The following is a 16,560-nucleotide window of genomic DNA, read 5'->3' on the forward strand; positions in this document are numbered from 1 at the left end:
GGCACATGGTTCAAGTTAACTAGCACTTTCAAGTTTCACTGTATGCAATGATTCAGACATGAACCTGATTGGCAGAATTCCAGGTACTCCCCACTCTGACCCACCTTGCTAAATTCTCTCATCGCTTATGATCTCTGGGCATGCCTTCTGCAGCCCTCTGTACATGACATCTATCTAAAACATTTCCCTAATCCAGTGTTCTCAGGGTGTGTTTATGGAAAACACCCCCACATGTTACTATGAAAAAACGGGTCTTGCTCAAATACATTTGGCAATGTTGCATACTATATCTCCCTCTTGGAGAAGCATAGTGAATATTCATATGTTAAATATTCTGCTATAAAAATATGATAAAAGAAACATTTCATGTTTTTCATGACAGAACTTATTACCATCCTATGGAAGGAACTATGCGGTGTCCTCTCAGTGTAAGCTGGTTACCTAGTGGACTCCTTGTTAATGAGTCTTGGTGACAAGCTGAGCTCACTCTCCACTAGAGAAACTAACACTATCAGATTCTGGTGTGCCCAGATCCTGTCCAGCAAGAGTGTGGGCATTCAGTAGCTGTGTCAGTCAGGCACTCAAATTTGGAGCTTGGATTGGGGCCAATGTCATAAAGAAATGGAAATCATCAAGAACTTTCTTTGTGGTAGGGTAAGGATTGCGGTAGCAGCAACATCAAGTTTTCAGAGGCAGATGGTGTCCAGGGCTGGTGTATCACATCCTCACCATTTGCCTTTGAGCCATGATTCCGGCTAGGGTCCTCATTCCTTACTTTGTGTTTGACTTTTTCTAAGATTGGTTTTGTTGCCTTTTCAGTGGTAAGATAAGAGGCCCAGCATCATTTCAATGAATGTCTTTTCTGTTTAACTCAAGAGCTAATATGAAATCTGATACACTGCTCAAGTATTGAGAACAGAATTTTTAAAATCTCTTATTTTAGTAATCTTTACCAATCACTATTCCAAATGGATTAATTGGCATGTGTTTCTGAGTATACACATTTAAATCTTTATGCATTCAATGTGATGTTTTATTTTCTAATTTTAATAAACATTCTGGTCTCCCCCATAGAATTATGAGAATCTCAAGGTTAGAGGGAACTTTGAAATTAGCTAAATGCCTACATGAATATGACTCTCTTAATGGCTTTAATACGATTTTCATCAATTGGCTGGCAATCTGTATCTGGACAGCTTGGTTAATCACGGCTCCCTTCTCAAATGCTCATTCAGTCTTTGGGCAGCTCTATGGTGAAAGTGGGAAATCTTCCCCTGCTGGTCCTCATTCTAAGACCACGGTTACTCCCATCAAGCTTTGTTCTCCAAGCAAATCATTCAAATATCTGAAGGCCAATATCATAATCTATTGTCCCCTTGCTCTCCACCCCATCCATACCACTTGCCATGATTAGGCCAAACTTCTCCATCAGAGAGGAGGTCTCCATCACTCTGCTGGATGTGTTCTTAGTGGACTCATGTTTCTTCAAGTCATTTAATTCCCTTCACTGTCTCTTTGACCCTAGGTTCAGAGGGGAGTGTGGCTCACCCATTCAAAGGTGCCATGTTTACCATTTTGGTTCTGAACATGTTCAGCAACTGCTTGCTTCTTGTTGTCAGGTTTCTGAGAAAAATCACTCAGAAACGTCATTTTACTTTGGCCATAAAAGTACCTCAACACAAGACTTTTTATGTGCTACAAGCTTTCCTATCTTATTAAAGACAGCATTTATTCAACAAAGGATCTGATTGACATTTCCACCTACACTCCTTCAGGCACAGTCAAAAAGTCAATAACTTGGTGTCAAAATTACCAGTGGACTTAAGGTTTCAAGACATCAACCTAACAAAAAATTAACTTGCTCATACATTTAAACAATGCACAGCTACTTAACCATTAAATTAACAATTTAATCAGCCATAACTTTTGCAAATTCCTGTAGTAGTGATTTAACTGGTTACGTTATTTTAGTGGAATTAAAGCTTTTCAAAAGAATTATCTATACTTTTTATTATATACTTAATAGTGGAAAAAGATGTAGCCAAAATATGAATATTAATCAACTGAACAATTAAATGGTACTAATGAGAAACCTTTACTCTGTTGGTTTTCAGAGTGTGGTCACTAGGCCAGCTTTATCTGGGAGAATTTTCAGAAATGCAAACTCTTTAGTTCTACACCAGACCTCTGAATCAGAAACTCTGAAGGAGGCCCAGCAATCTGTTTTAACAAGCCTTTCAGATAATTCTGATACATACCGCTAGTATATTCAAACTGAACTAATTTTAAAATCCCATAATCTTTTAAAACTTGAAGATTTCTCATTTATTTTAGAATAGGCTTTCTCCTTTCACATACAAGTGAATTCTTAGACATCACCATGAATTTTGTCCTCTTCTTCCATTTAAAAATTATTTATTTGAAAGCAGAGCAACACAGAGAGGGAAAGATGGAGATGGGTAAGTGGAGGTGGGGGGAGAGAGAAGGAGAGAGAAAGAGAGAGAAAGAGAGAGAAAGAGAGAGAGAGAGAAAGAGAGAGAGACAGAGAGAGAGACAGAGACAGAGACAGAGAGTGACAGAGATCTTCCGCCCACTGGTTCCCTCTCCAAAAGGCTACAACTGCCAGGTCTGGGCTACGCCAAAGAGAAGAGCCAGGAATATCACCCTGGGCTCCCACGTGGATGCAGGGGCCTAAGTACTTGGGTCATCTTCTGCTGCCTTCCCAGATGCAATAGCAGGAAGCTGGATCAGAAGCAGAGTAACCAGGACTCAAAGCAGCACTCCTAAATGGGATGCCAGCTTTGCAAGTGGTAGCTTCATCTGCTGTGCTACAATGCTGGCTTCCCCTTCCTCCAATTTTTTGGTATTTATCTAACATCCATGGTTTCCAAAAATAATGTCTGATGAATAACGTGTTAATTAGCCAATACTATGCACTAACATACAATAGGAATGCAAATAAGTCTAGGGAGTAATACATTTTTGGTGAGGTATTCGAAGCAGCAATGGCCACATTCAAGAAAGGAAGGCCAGCTCCATCTCTTGCAGACCTGACTGCTGCGCTTCCCCTGCTCTTCTGCCCACGCAGACATCACCCAAGCTCACTTGGCCTGAAAAGCAGCACAGCATTTTTTCTTTTCCTCTCCTTCACATTTTAACCTAGGAAACTACTCATTTGTTTTGTTTTCTCTTGTTTCAGTGAAGTTAACTTTTCCTCAAGTTGGCTTTACTGTTGCAAATTATGGTTCATTTTTAAGCATGGAAGCTGGCAAAAGCTTCGGAGAAGCCCTAGTGTTGCATTACAGAGCCAGACCATTCATTTTGAATTTTCTTCCTAGGTATTCATGTGGACTTCAACTCTTCTTTATTGCATCACAAAAAGGATTTATGAATAATTCATAATCCCAGAATTTTTAAACAAAAAGTTATTTCTTTTCGGCAGATTTGCAAAGATGAAAAATCTTTTGCAAACATTAGAAGTACTTAAAACCTTTCCAAAACAAAAAGTAAGCTCCACCATAACCAATTAATTAAAATACTTGAACTGTGTGGTACTTATGTAGAAAATGGGGAGAAAAGTAAAGTGGACATTTGTTGAGCAACTATTTCATGCCAGGAAATATGCCAAATGCCTCTATACTTTTTCATAAAATCTCCATGACAACTTGTAAGTTAGGTTAAAAACTGATACCCAGTGTTTTGGTAATTTGTTCAAGACCACATGGGGTTGGGCTTGGCTCAGAGAATGCCTAGTGTGACTTAAAATGCATTTTCTTTTCCTACATTACACACTGCAAACACAGCAACTACTCAAAGGGCTGGCTGAGAAAAGGGAAGAATGAATTTACTTACATTGTTGTTGGTCACAGCAAAGTACTGCAGATTACTCAGATACTGGATTTCTTCTGGAATGAAGGTCAGGTGGTTATAGCTTAGATCCAAATAATGCAGTTTGGTGCATAGAAAAAGCTGCAAGGGCAGATTCTCGATATTATTATGATCCAGAGAGAGCTGCTCAAGGTTAGATAACGCCCCGATCTGGGCAGGAATATAAGCAATGTTATTGTGCCATAACTTCAAGCAGGACAGATTCTGAAGATGCTGGAAGCTAATGATCTCTTCCACCGTCTTAAGGTTATTTTCCTTGAGGTCTAATTCATGCAGATTGTTCAGGCTGAAAATGGAGTGCGGAATGCGTTCCAAGTCACAGCCGATCAGTTCGAGGCTCTTCAGGTTGACCATCTTTTTGAGGTTGTTCAACACCACCAGCTTGCAGCCCTCGTTGTCGAGGGACAGCTTCTGCAGTGAAGGCAGGAGGTCTGTGACAACCTGGGGGATCCGAGATAGGCTACTCTTTAAGTAGAGTGTCCTCAGGTTCTTCAAGTCCTGAAAGCCCTCCAACTGCGTGGGAGTCAACTGCTCGGGGAGGACGCAGCCTGACAGGTAAAGCTCCTTGAGATTCTTCAAGCAGAACACCCAGCGGGGGATTTTCCCCATCTCCGTAAATTTCAGGCGAAGGATTTTTAGATTTTCCTCCAGAAAGGCCAGTGCAGGATGGTCCACCAGCAAAGACGAGTGGTAGACATGGAGCTCCCTGAGGTTGACCAGCTGCGAGACGGCGGAGGGGAGCTTGACCTCTGGGATGAGTTCCAGGCTCAGCACCTCCATTTCTGTTAACTCAAACACGTTGTCTGGGAGGCCGCTGAGCATGAAGAGCCGCAGCTCTATCTTGTCCTGGGGATTCTTCACCAGCTTACTCTTCAGCTTCTCCACCGTCCACTCGTTGTTGAGGTTGATCTGCTTCAGCTTGTTCTCGCTGACCTCCGACAGGAAGATGGAGAAGCGTTTGGAGTACAGCGGGTCGTACTGATCCGCCAGGTGCAGGATGAAGGCGAAGTCATTCCGGACGTCAGGGATGTCGCTGTAGTTGCTTTTCTCTCTCAATGCCTCGAAGGAATATTGCTTCAGGGAACTCCTTAGCATCCACCACAAGCTGTAGGAGGAGGTGAGACCATAAAGAATAACCAAGATGACATAAAAGGAAGCCAGGACCTTAAATATTTCTGCCAAGGAGTAGACGCACTGGTAGCGCTTGTATCCTGTAAAAGCCTGCACATCAATGGAGCAGTCGATTTCAAGAGTGATATAGGTTAAAAAATACGGAACATAAGTTATGATGAGGACAAACAGGATGACCTTGACTATTATCTGCTTCAGATACACCCTATAAATGATGTCCTTCTGCTCCACGTGCATGCGGAATCTCTTCACCTTCTCAAAGATGGCTTTGGCTTGTTCGCCCTCCTTCTTGTCCAGGACACTGGATGTGGGGCTTTCTATGCCAGCTGACTCCAGCCCTGGCTGTGGGTAGGGCAACGACTGTTTGCTGGAGTCAACCTCGGCGGAACACCCTGAGGACGAATGCAAAGTCTTAGACTTGGAGAGTTTCCGGGGCCTCACTGACTGCTCGGCCACTGTTTCAGACAGGGCGCGGGTGGTCCACGGAGAGTCGAAGCACTTGTGAAGGATGGCCACGAAATGCTCCAGTCTGGAACTGGTACTGGGGTAGTGGAGCCAAAAGTTGCTGCAGGCTGCAAAGATGAGCGTGTGCAGGAGCACCAGGTAGGGGAAGAACTTTGCAAACCAATGGAGTTGCTTCTCATAACAGACGGCATCGATATAGGAATACTGCTGTCGGTGGAGGTCATTCTGGATTCGGAGGGGGAGTGGAAGTGGCATCCGGGGATGAGAGGACATGTTCACGCTGGCTTTCAGGATGTCCCAAGGCACGGCGCAGTGATTGTCAAACTCCACTTTGCATGGAAGACAGCACAGAACCCTGCTCTGTGTCAGTTGGAGAGCTCCGGCCAGCACGGCCACCAGCAGCATGATCAGGGTGATGTAATACCAGAAGACATCCCACCATGGTTTTAAGATGTGGTAGGAGGACTGGGCATCTGCTAAACACTTCAGCTCTGTTAGGGTAATCATGACTTTCCCTTGTAGGCGTACAGAAACTGGAGAGGAAAACAAAAGAAACACCACTAAAGCAAGAACAAATAAGGGTTTAATGCTGATGCCCGTACAGATACCAAAGCGGGATTTATGCTCATAAGTGAACTGAGGAAGCTGGGCTGACCAACGGGCACCTAAGTCTTATGGTCTCTGGAAACTTCAGGCCTCCCCAACTCTGCACTGCAAAGTCCCTTAGATGGGGGACCGTAGAGTAACAAATTGGGTCTGTACAGGTGTACTACTTGAGGCAATTATCTGTTACCTCTTGGAGCTCAGCTCCAAGCCAGGCTACTAAAAACCAGAGCTGGTTCTTCAACTGGAAAAACTTATTGTTGTGTTACTGCCTTTTTTTAAAATTTATTTTTATTTATTTATTTATTTTACAGGCAGAGTGGACAGTGAGAGAGACAGACAGAGAGAAAGGTCTTCCTTTGCTGTTGGTTCACCCTCCAATGGCTGCCACGGCCAGCGCGCTGCGGCTGGCGCACTGCGCTGATCCAATGGCAGGAGCCAGATACTTATCCTGGTCTCCCATGGGGTGCAGGGCCCAAATATTTGGGCCATCCTCCACTGCACTCCCGGGCCACAGCAGAGAGCTGGCCTGGAAGAGGGGCAACCGGGACAGAATCCGATGCCCCGACCGGGACTAGAACCCGGTGTGCCGGCGCCGCTAGGCGGAGGATTAGCCTAGTGAGCCGCGGCGCCGGCTATGTTACTGCTTTTAACAGTCACACTTAATACCCTCCGAAAGGTTTGAATAAGCTCCTCTCCATATGCAGTTCCACACCTGGAACATCAGTTACAGCCTCGGAGCTGCTTCAGTCATAGGAACCTTTACAGAATCTACCCTTTAGGCATAGTGGAATCTACTGATTCTGTGACCAAAACACACTGTCACTCTTCCCCCTGAACTCCTGCTTTGTAACTTAAATGCATATGTATTTAGAAGTTGGGAAACAACAACAATGGCTTAAAGAGAGAGAGGGAAGAAAAATCCTTGGCAAAATACTCTTATCATGGGGGAAACCCTCCCATGTTTAATGGTGTGATGGCAAAGTGCTATATAGTAGAGTATACTCTACTACTAAATTATTTTTGTCTTCAAAAATAATGTTCAAAAAAAGTATGGATATTATATTTTCATATTTAAAGTTGTTCAGATAAAACTCCCGAGAATTTCTATGTTTATTTATACATACAATTATTTAACAAATTGTTCATTAGAAAAAAATCTAGACCCTCTATAGTGTGGCAGAATAAGATAAAAAGAAATATTTTGGATCTTATGAACCATCTTTGTAAGTACAAGAGGAAAAAGTAATCATGGTAGTATGGTCACCCATGCTGGTAATCTAACTCTCACCACAACAAGGACTCCTTCTGGACTCTCTTGAGTTGGAAATTTTTCTCATCTTTCCTGGGCCTGAGTTGCTGCTCTATGGATACCCTAATACTGGTTGTACCCCAAGGAAGCCTGTTTTGCCATCATTAATTCTGATATCCTTTCTTGAGCTCTAGAATGCACTGTAGAGGTCCTATTTCCTGATAACAAGTTTCTCTCTTTTGCTGGTCATGTTCAACATATTCCTGACCTTGAACTCTATGCCATCATGCTTTCTCACCTGTCAGGGCATCCCATGCACACTGATTTTAATTGCTGGACCAGAGCACCACTTTCTGTCTGTATCCTTTTTGGGCATCATACCATTTTATATGGATTCAACTTCCTCCTAGGACTTGTGGCTTGATTATCTAACTCTTCAGGGCTTCCTGCCATTACTCTAGCACAGTAGATCTATTTCTAACTCTCAATTTCTCCCATTCTGCCTTGCCCCCACTGTGGTTAACCATAATTGTGTGTCAAAGCAAGACAAAAACCAAAAACAAGAGGATTACACGAGACAAATAGAAAGTCCTGGACTTAGACCCAAAAATACTATAAACACGAAGTGGCAGGGGGTATGGCAGAAAACAATGCTGGATAAAAGAACATGTAAACTGTCTATGAATTTTTGTTGTTACTCATGCATACTTCCACCTAACCATGTGACATCTATTATGCTGCGGTAGGGATTGTAATCCTTGGCCATATTAATAGGTTAATACAGATAAAGGGGCAACAGTCTTTCTGTATCTGCCTGGTGAGATCACCTCTGGGATCCAGTGTGAAGTTAGGGTTTAAAGACAAAACAAGTGACTGAGGCCTCTAGGATGGTGGAGTAGGGAGGGAGCTTACTGCTTTAGTCTAGGAGAAGATAGTTTAAAAAAAGTGGAGAGAGTGCAGTCTCAGGGAAGTTAGGGAGAAAATGGCAGAGGAAACTCTATGCAAATTAGAGGGACACAGTGAATCTATGTGGAGGGCGTGGACACCAACAACTCAGGACTCCAGCAGCCAACAGCTTCCTGACCAGCGTTGGAGAGCAAGGTGAGACCAGAATGCAGCAGCTCAAGCCACGGGAGATAAAGCTGCAGAAGAGCCTAGAGGGAACCCAGTTTGGAGCCCCATGGGGGACAGTGTGCCTGCCAAACTAGAGGAGGAAAAAAAAAAAGGAGGGGCACATTTCTCTCTCCCTAGTCACCCTGCAACAGTGTCCTGTAACAAGCCAACAGATCGGGTGCCATTTCGGACATATGTAACAGCTGTGCCAGCTCATGTCCATGTCCAGAAACCAGCTGACTAGAGACTCCTGACTCTAGTGGGGATAACTAACAGGGGGCTGGGTGCTTGTGACTGTAGCAGGCTTGTAAACCGGGACTGTGAAAAAACAGGCTGTGTGGGAGGACTCATGCTGTGGCTGGGACTTTGGGCAATCACTGTGGGAGACTCCACATGCTCAGGGCACCCTGGTTACCTGGTGAGGGATGTTGCTAGGGAATCTGAGCTTACACTGAGGACTGCACAGATCCTTTGTGTGATACTTGTTGCAGAGCAGATGAATATTATACCCACTGGGGCTGGTGCTCAGGCACTGGTCTCCTTTGAGAAGAGCTCAGCTGAATAGACTGAACCTCCCCTCTGGAAAAAAAAAAGGCGATTTACCACACCAAACCTTGGTGTGTTATCTTAGACATACCCTTCACCTTGGAGAACTGAACAGAGCTCTTGGCCGCACCCACTACATGTCTCTAGATATTCACTGAAAGCAGATATTCCATAATCTACAGAGAAATAGTACAAAGATAAAAGATAAAAGAAACCAATGAGTATCTTCACAAATGCCAAATAAGAAATGCACCAATTCAAGAAACAAGAATAAGGAAGACAACATGACACCCCCCAAAAGAACACAACACATCAATACTAGATTGTGAAGATGAGATTGAAGAAATGCCAGAAATAGAATTCAAAAAATTGATGATTACATAGAAGTAATCAGAAGCAAATGCATGAACTACTGAAATTTGTACATGACATGAAAGAAAATTTCTCTCATTAAATTGAAATCTTAAAGATAAATCAAAATGAAATGAAGAATTCAATAGAATAAATAAAAATGCAATGGAAAGCCTTAACAACAGAATCAGTGAAGCAGAAGAAAGAATATCCAACTTAGAAGACAAAGCATAGGGAATCATACAGTCAGACCAAAAACAGGAAAAGGAAATCAGAAAATTAAAAAAACACTATTGGTAATCTAAAGGATACTAGCAAACGGCCCAACATACAGGTTCTAGGAGTTCCTGAAGTTCAATTTCTGTCTTAGTTATGGGTCTGTTTAGGTTTTTTATGTCCTCATGGCTCAATTTAGTTAAGTTGTATACGTCCAGGAATCTATCCATTTTTTCTAAGTTTCCCAGGTTGTTGGCATATAGTTCTTTATAGTAATTTCTAATGAATTTTTTTTATTTCTGTGGTGTCTATTGTTACATTTCCTTTTTCATCTCTAATTTTATTGATTTGGGTCTTCTCTCTCCTTTTTTTTGGTTAGTTGGGCTAATGATGTATGAGCCAAGGACTTAAACAGACATTTTTCAAAAGAGGAAATCCAAATGGCCAACAGACACATGAAAAAATGTTCAGGATCACTAGCCGTTAGTGAAATGCAAATCAAAACCACAATAAGGTTTCACCTCATCCCAGTTAGAATGGCTCTCATACAGAAATCAACAAACAAATACTGGTGAGGATGTGGGGAAAAAAGTACCCTAATCCACTGTTGGGAATGTAAACTGATAAAGCTACTATGGAAGACAGTGTGGAGATGCCGCAGAAATCTGAATATAGACCTACCCTATGACCCAGCCATCCTACTCCTAGGAATTTACCCAAGGTAAATGAAATCAGTAAATAAAAGAGTTATCTGCATCCCCATGTTTACTGCAGCTCAATTCACAATAGCTAAGACATGGAATCAACCTAAATGCCTGTCAACTGAAGACTGTATAAGGAAATTATGGGTTAGGTACACTAGGGAATACTACACAATGATTAAAAAAAATGAAATCTGTTCATTTGTAACAAAATAGATGAATCTGGAAAACATCATACTCAGTGAAATAAGCTAATCCCAAAGGGACAAATACCTATGTTCTCCCTGATCTGTGAGAACTAATAGAGCACTTAAAATGAAATCTGTAGAAGTGAAATTGACACTTTGAGAAGGGATGACTTGAGCTGCCCTTGTCTTGACTGTCAAGGAACAGTTCTTTTTTAAAAAATTTTTTTCTTCATAATATTTGTTGAACTCTTACTTAACATAATCATATGTGTATAAAGTCAATTGAGGATGGATCTCATTAAAAAATAAGAGCGGGAATAAGAGATGGAGGAGGAACTTTGTAACTGTAAAGCTGTATAGTTCTATGTACATTCCTATGGACTTACTCCCAAGGGTACAGTTTAATAACTTGCCATGGACCCCAAAACCCATTACGCTGGATGGCAAAAATACTATTGTAAATGTTAAAGTGATCATATAAATAGGATCAAGTATCTGGTAATAATAATAGATAGAATTAAAAATGAGAGACTGTTCCAACATGGGAAACATCCACACAGCATACTCATAGAATGATAATCACTTTAAGTAGCACTCTGACCTCAGAATCAGTCTTTAAGGCTTCCTGGTCTGGCTGAAAAGCCCATGAGAGTATTTTGGGCATGGAAAGTCAAGATACTGTGGCAACAAATGTTCTACATGAAGGATCTCTATGAGTGAGACCCCAGTGGAAAGAAGTAGTGGCCATCAAATAAGGATGTACTTTGCTCTGAAGGGAGGAGAGAACTTCCACTTTGCTTATGGCATTGTCTAAATAATGATGGGGTTTGTGGATTCAAAAGGCTCCCATAGCTGAGGCAGCTCATGTCAAGAGCCTCAGGTGATCACTGATGTCATACATAAGAGTGTTAATTGTTAAATTAACAACAGGATTCACTGTGCCCTTACTTCCCATGCAGGACTTCTGCCCTCAATGAGTTGTACTATGAGTCAACGGCAAAACTTGTTCTCAAACAGTTTTTTTGTGTGTGTGTGCAAATTGTTGAAATCTTTACTTAGTATAGGGTTGATCTTCTGTGTATAAAGTTAATTGAAAATGAATCTTAATGGAGCATGGGACTAGGAAGGGGAGAGGGAGGAGAGGGAGGGGTAGGAGTGTGAGTGGGAGGATGGGTATAGTGGGAAGAATAACTATATTCCTAAAGTTGTACTTATGAAATTTGTATTCACTAAATAAAAGGTTTCTTTGGGAAAAATAAGTAAATAAATAAAAAAGATAAAACAGGCAACAAAATAATCAGAGTCAATCCTTTATAAACCATTTCCTACAGAAGAACATAGGGAATTAATTATATTCAGGTGAGGCAAGTTATGACAAGTGGAAGCTGACAGTCCATCTTTACATTTTTGCACAACCACCCATGGATGAAAGAATACATGGATTTGGTCCAGAGGCAAAAGTAGGTGGGTAGAAGTATTAGCAAGTCATATTTTGATTCAGCCTGTTGGTAGAACATCATATACCTGGTTGCTCTCTGAAACAGTTTAGCTCCCTTTCACTAGCAAGGTCTAAATAAAATACCTTGTAGTCGATAGCCAGTGAACCATCATCTGTAAAGGCTCTTCCAGATCTAATGTTAGGGTTTTGTTTGTCCTCTCAAAGGTCCCAAGAGTTAAATTCATTTAAAATATGTTACTATAATTGTAGAAGAATGAAAACACAAGCAGTTTTAACAATGATAAGGATTTCTGACAAGAGAGTAAAGATGTATTCAACAAAGAATACAGGTCAACACTGACTTAAACAATGTAAAGTTTTATACTTACTATAATGAAAAAATGAATCAAATCAGCTATGCTTCAATCAGGAGGTCGACACCTTTTGAAGTTTCTTAGACACACCATCTCTGTGTTTTTCTTCATTCTGTGAGAAAGCATAAATATCTTGAAGCAACTATGCTCATTCATCCAAAAACAATAATAGACATTCTGTCTTCAGACCCTCTCAATCATGACACGATATGTCAGGTAGATATTCCTAAGTCAGTTGGCTTTTCATACTGGGGCACATTCTGGTCAAGCTATACATGTATATATAGGACCCTGTCCACACCTATCAGGCCATACTCATTCCTTGAACTTCCTTTCAATTACAAAGAAGGTTCTGTAGAAACTTAGATGTAACATTTTAAAATTCTGTATCTATAACACTTGGCTTTTCCCAAGTAGTTTACATATGTTAATTTCTCTCACTCAGACCTCATACACAGATGGTCTTATTTGCATTTATCATCAAATCATGTAATTTCTCTACCCTTATTTAAAACCACCACATTCTAAAGAAGCCTCAGCATCCTTAAAATTCAGCCTACCAATTTCATTAGAAAAAGGTACAAATTAACATACTTTTTCAGATGTAATTAAATAATTACTGAAATTGCTTGAAATTAAATTTATATTAGATTTTTTACTTTGTAGATTAATAAAAGCCATTCTCAGCACCTAGTTTAATAATTTGTGATAGTTGAATTACATGTATTGTATATTAAGTTTAGATTGTAAGAAAATTCTTAAATGCTAGAATATTTTTATACTGAATGTGAAGTTTAGTGGCTACAGAACCTCAAAAAAGTTGCTAGGTAGGCTTTTATAATTGTTCTGGGGATAGCAATCCTTGTTTTTCATTTTTGGGGGCATGTCACAAAGTTTTTGAGCTTTTCAACCAAAGTAAAGCCTGCTTTGTCATTAGTTACTATACAATATTTTTGAAGTTACAAAGTTAGCATGTATGACAACCTAGCTGTATACTGGCTCACAAGATGGAAACCACTAGAGTGTGTACAAAATACATGACTGCATCTCTACACAGTAGCCATGATAAAGATACTTGATATGTGAAAGAATTTACATATTGTTTCATAGCACTGCATCTAAAACATGCCAGAGAAGAATTTCTTATATAATTCCAGAGTGCTGAATCATGATGATTATTTTATTTTTCTTTAAATGACACATTTTCAACTTTATTTTTATTTTATGAACATAAATTTCCAAAGTACAGCTATGGATTACAATAGCTCCCCCCCCCCCCCATAACTTCCCTCCCACCCACAACACTCCCCTCTCCCACTCCCTCTCCCCTTCCATTCACATCAAGATTAATTTTCAATTATCTTTATATACAGAAGATCAATTTAGCATATATTAAATAAAGATTTCCAAATCAACTTTATTTTTAAAAAGATTTATTTATTCGAAAGGCAAAGAAAGATAGACTGAGTGAGTGAGAATGAATGAGTGAGGGAGGGTGGGAGGGGAAGGGAGAGAGTTATCTTCCATCTGTTGATTTACTCCCCAAATGCCTGCAAGCGCTGGGACTGGACCAGACCAAAGCCAGGAGCCTGGAACTCCACCCAGGTGGGGTGGGTAGGGGCCTGGGTACTTGGGCTATGGCCTATCATCTGCTGCCTTCCCAGGCACACTAGCAGGGAGCTGGATCAGAAGCAGAATTGCTGGGACTCATTAGTACTCAGAAGAGGGAGTCCCAAGCAGCAGCTTAACCTGCTATGCCACAACACCCATCCCTACATTTTCTACTTTAAAAATAGTATCTCAATGTAGGAAGCAAGACATCAAACTCCAACTAACAGTGCTATCTTAAAATAGAATAATGAGAAATTATTAGGAACTAAATCTGCCAGGGGACCACAAGCAAAAACAAGTTTGCCATATTCATTCTAAGTGGAAATTAGTTGTAAAGAATGCTTCCTGTTTGCCTTTCTAAAAATTACAAACATTAGTCACCTAGTTCAGGTTTCCTTTGATGAGTTTCTTGTCAGTAAAGAGAGAACAAAGAAAAATATATTAGTCTAATATCTGTTTTTCTACTTTCAAAGCGTGTTTGTTATATTAATTTGTTTCACAACTAGATCAAGCTCTTTTACTTTTTTCATATTATAAACACGGAGAATAACACAGGCCCAGAGAACTTACCTTGCCCAAGGTGGCAAAAGTGACAAGAAAAAAGTTACAACCAGAACATAGGTCCTAAAACTCAAACCCAACCACGTCCACAGCAGAACACAGGTCTCAGTCAATCCAATGAACTATCCCACAGCCTTGGTTCTCGCGAATCTGAAGAAAAAGCACTTTAGCTCTCTTTCCTAATTCACCCTGACATCTGCGTTATAACTGGGTTCTCTTATAATCTTCTGAAAAACACAGATGCAGCTTTGTGTCAAGTCTTCAGCTGCATATCATTGAATCTACTTTCCCAGCTAAACATTTTTCCTATTAAATATTTTCTACTAAGAACTGATATTTAGTAAATAACATCTGGATTTAAAGATATCTGAAAAGTGTGAAACATTCCTGTATGTCACATGCTAATTTTCCAAACTGAAGTGATTAGCTGGAGTTAGGGCATGATTGTCCTTTGCCATAAAGGCCATTTAATACTGTTTATGTGTGCAGGGTGTTTTTTTCAAGACTATCTTTTAGCAAACAATGAAGAGTCAATCCAAATGAAATCTCTATTTCTAATATACAAATGCACTAAATTAGTTCAAAGAAATGACATTAAGAGTAAACAATTTTAATGCTTCCACTCTCATTCTTTTAGCTTTTAAACCTCATTATGAAGTCATGAGAGCTTTTCAAGCACATGAATTCACTTGACACTCTCCTTCCAAAGTCTCTAAACTGGAACAACACTCAAGTCTGGCATCCTGATTTCTCAGTATTTCCTTTGAAAGCATTTCCAAAAAAGCCAGTGAGAAAATAAACAATCATGATCTGATGGTATTCAGAGTCATTATCCACTGAGAACTGGATGCTGCTTCAACGAACTGTCTCTGACCCCAAGCTAATAATCCACAATGGAGGCTGTTCTCCACTGTCATTTTTATTTATTTTATTTGTAAATTGACATATAACAATTGTATATATTTATGGGATGCCACTTTTAAAAAAAATTTATGTATTTATTTGAATGGCAGAGTTACAGAGAGGCAGAGGTAGAAAGAGAGAGGTCTTCCTTCCACTGGTTCACTCTCCAAATGGTCGCAACGGCTGCAGCTGGGCAGATCTGAAGCCAGGAGCCTGCAGCTTCTTCCAGGTCTCCCATATATATGCAGGGGCTCAAATGCTAGGGCCATCTTCTACTGCTTTCCCATAGCAGAAAGCTGCATCAGAAGAGGAGCAGCCAGGACTCGAACTGGTACCTATATGGGATGCCAGCACTGCAGGCGGCAACTTTACCCACTACGCCACAGCGCTGGCCTAGAACTTCTCACTTCTAACTATGACTTAATTGTTCATCAAACTTTCTCCATTGCTACTCCTTACTCTCCCCACCCTTTGATAACCTCTTGTCTACTCTTAACCTCTACGAGAATCATCATTTTTAGATTCCACATTTGAATGAGATCATGTGTTACTGGTCTTTACATGCTGACCTATTTCCACTTAACAAAACGACTTCTAGTTCCATCCATGCTGTCATAAATGACAGTATTTCATCCCTTTTTATGGCTGGATTGTATTCCATTGTGTATACATACCACATTTTTTTCCTCTATTCACCCACTGAAAAATACTTAGGTGACTATTTTGAATAGTGCTACTATAAATGTGGAAGTATAGTTGTCTCTTTAACATGCCAATTTCATTTTCCTTTGTATATGTATATGTATATATATTAAAGATTTATTTATTTGAAAGTCAAGAGTTACACAGAGAGAAGAGAGGGAGAGAGCGAGTGTGAGAGAGAGGCCTTCCATCCGATGGTTCACTCCTCAATTGGTCACAATGGCAGAGCCATGCCAATCCGAAGCCAAGAGCCAGGAGCTTCCGCTGGGTCTCCCACACAGGTGCAGGGGCCCAAGGACTTGGCCCATCCTCTACTGCTTTCCCAGACCATAGCAAAGAGCTGGATCGGAAGTGAAGCAGCCATGTCTTGAACCAGTGCCCATACAGGATGCTGGCGCTTCAGCCCAGGGCATTAACCCACTGAGCCACAGTGCTGTCCCCTAGATATATACTTAACATATGGATTTCATTTTCCTTTGGATAGATACTTATGAGAGATTATTTGATCATATTGTAG

At 40.7% G+C, this 16,560-nt stretch overlaps 1 protein-coding gene across 9 annotated transcripts in view; it reads right to left on the reverse strand.

Annotated features, from left to right (window-relative positions):
- Positions 1-16,560, reverse strand: part of LRRC8B (leucine rich repeat containing 8 VRAC subunit B) — an 85,173-nt gene that overhangs the window by 12,668 nt on the left and 55,945 nt on the right. For 8 of the 9 annotated variants that reach the window (XM_051856268.2, XM_017346108.3, XM_051856267.2 and 5 more), the window contains 2 exons: positions 12,282-12,378; positions 3,853-6,017 (listed from right to left, as the gene is read on the reverse strand). In XM_051856268.2, coding sequence (XP_051712228.2) covers positions 3,853-5,991 — 2,139 coding nt within the window. In that variant the 5' untranslated portion in view covers positions 5,992-6,017; positions 12,282-12,378. Of the gene's footprint in view, positions 1-469; positions 812-3,852; positions 6,018-12,281; positions 12,379-16,560 lie in introns of those variants that run through there. The other variant, XM_070078090.1, reaches the window with a different exon arrangement.

The sequence above is a fragment of the Oryctolagus cuniculus genome, chromosome 7 (genome assembly GCF_964237555.1).
Source record: "Oryctolagus cuniculus chromosome 7, mOryCun1.1, whole genome shotgun sequence".
NCBI lineage: Eukaryota > Metazoa > Chordata > Mammalia > Lagomorpha > Leporidae > Oryctolagus > Oryctolagus cuniculus.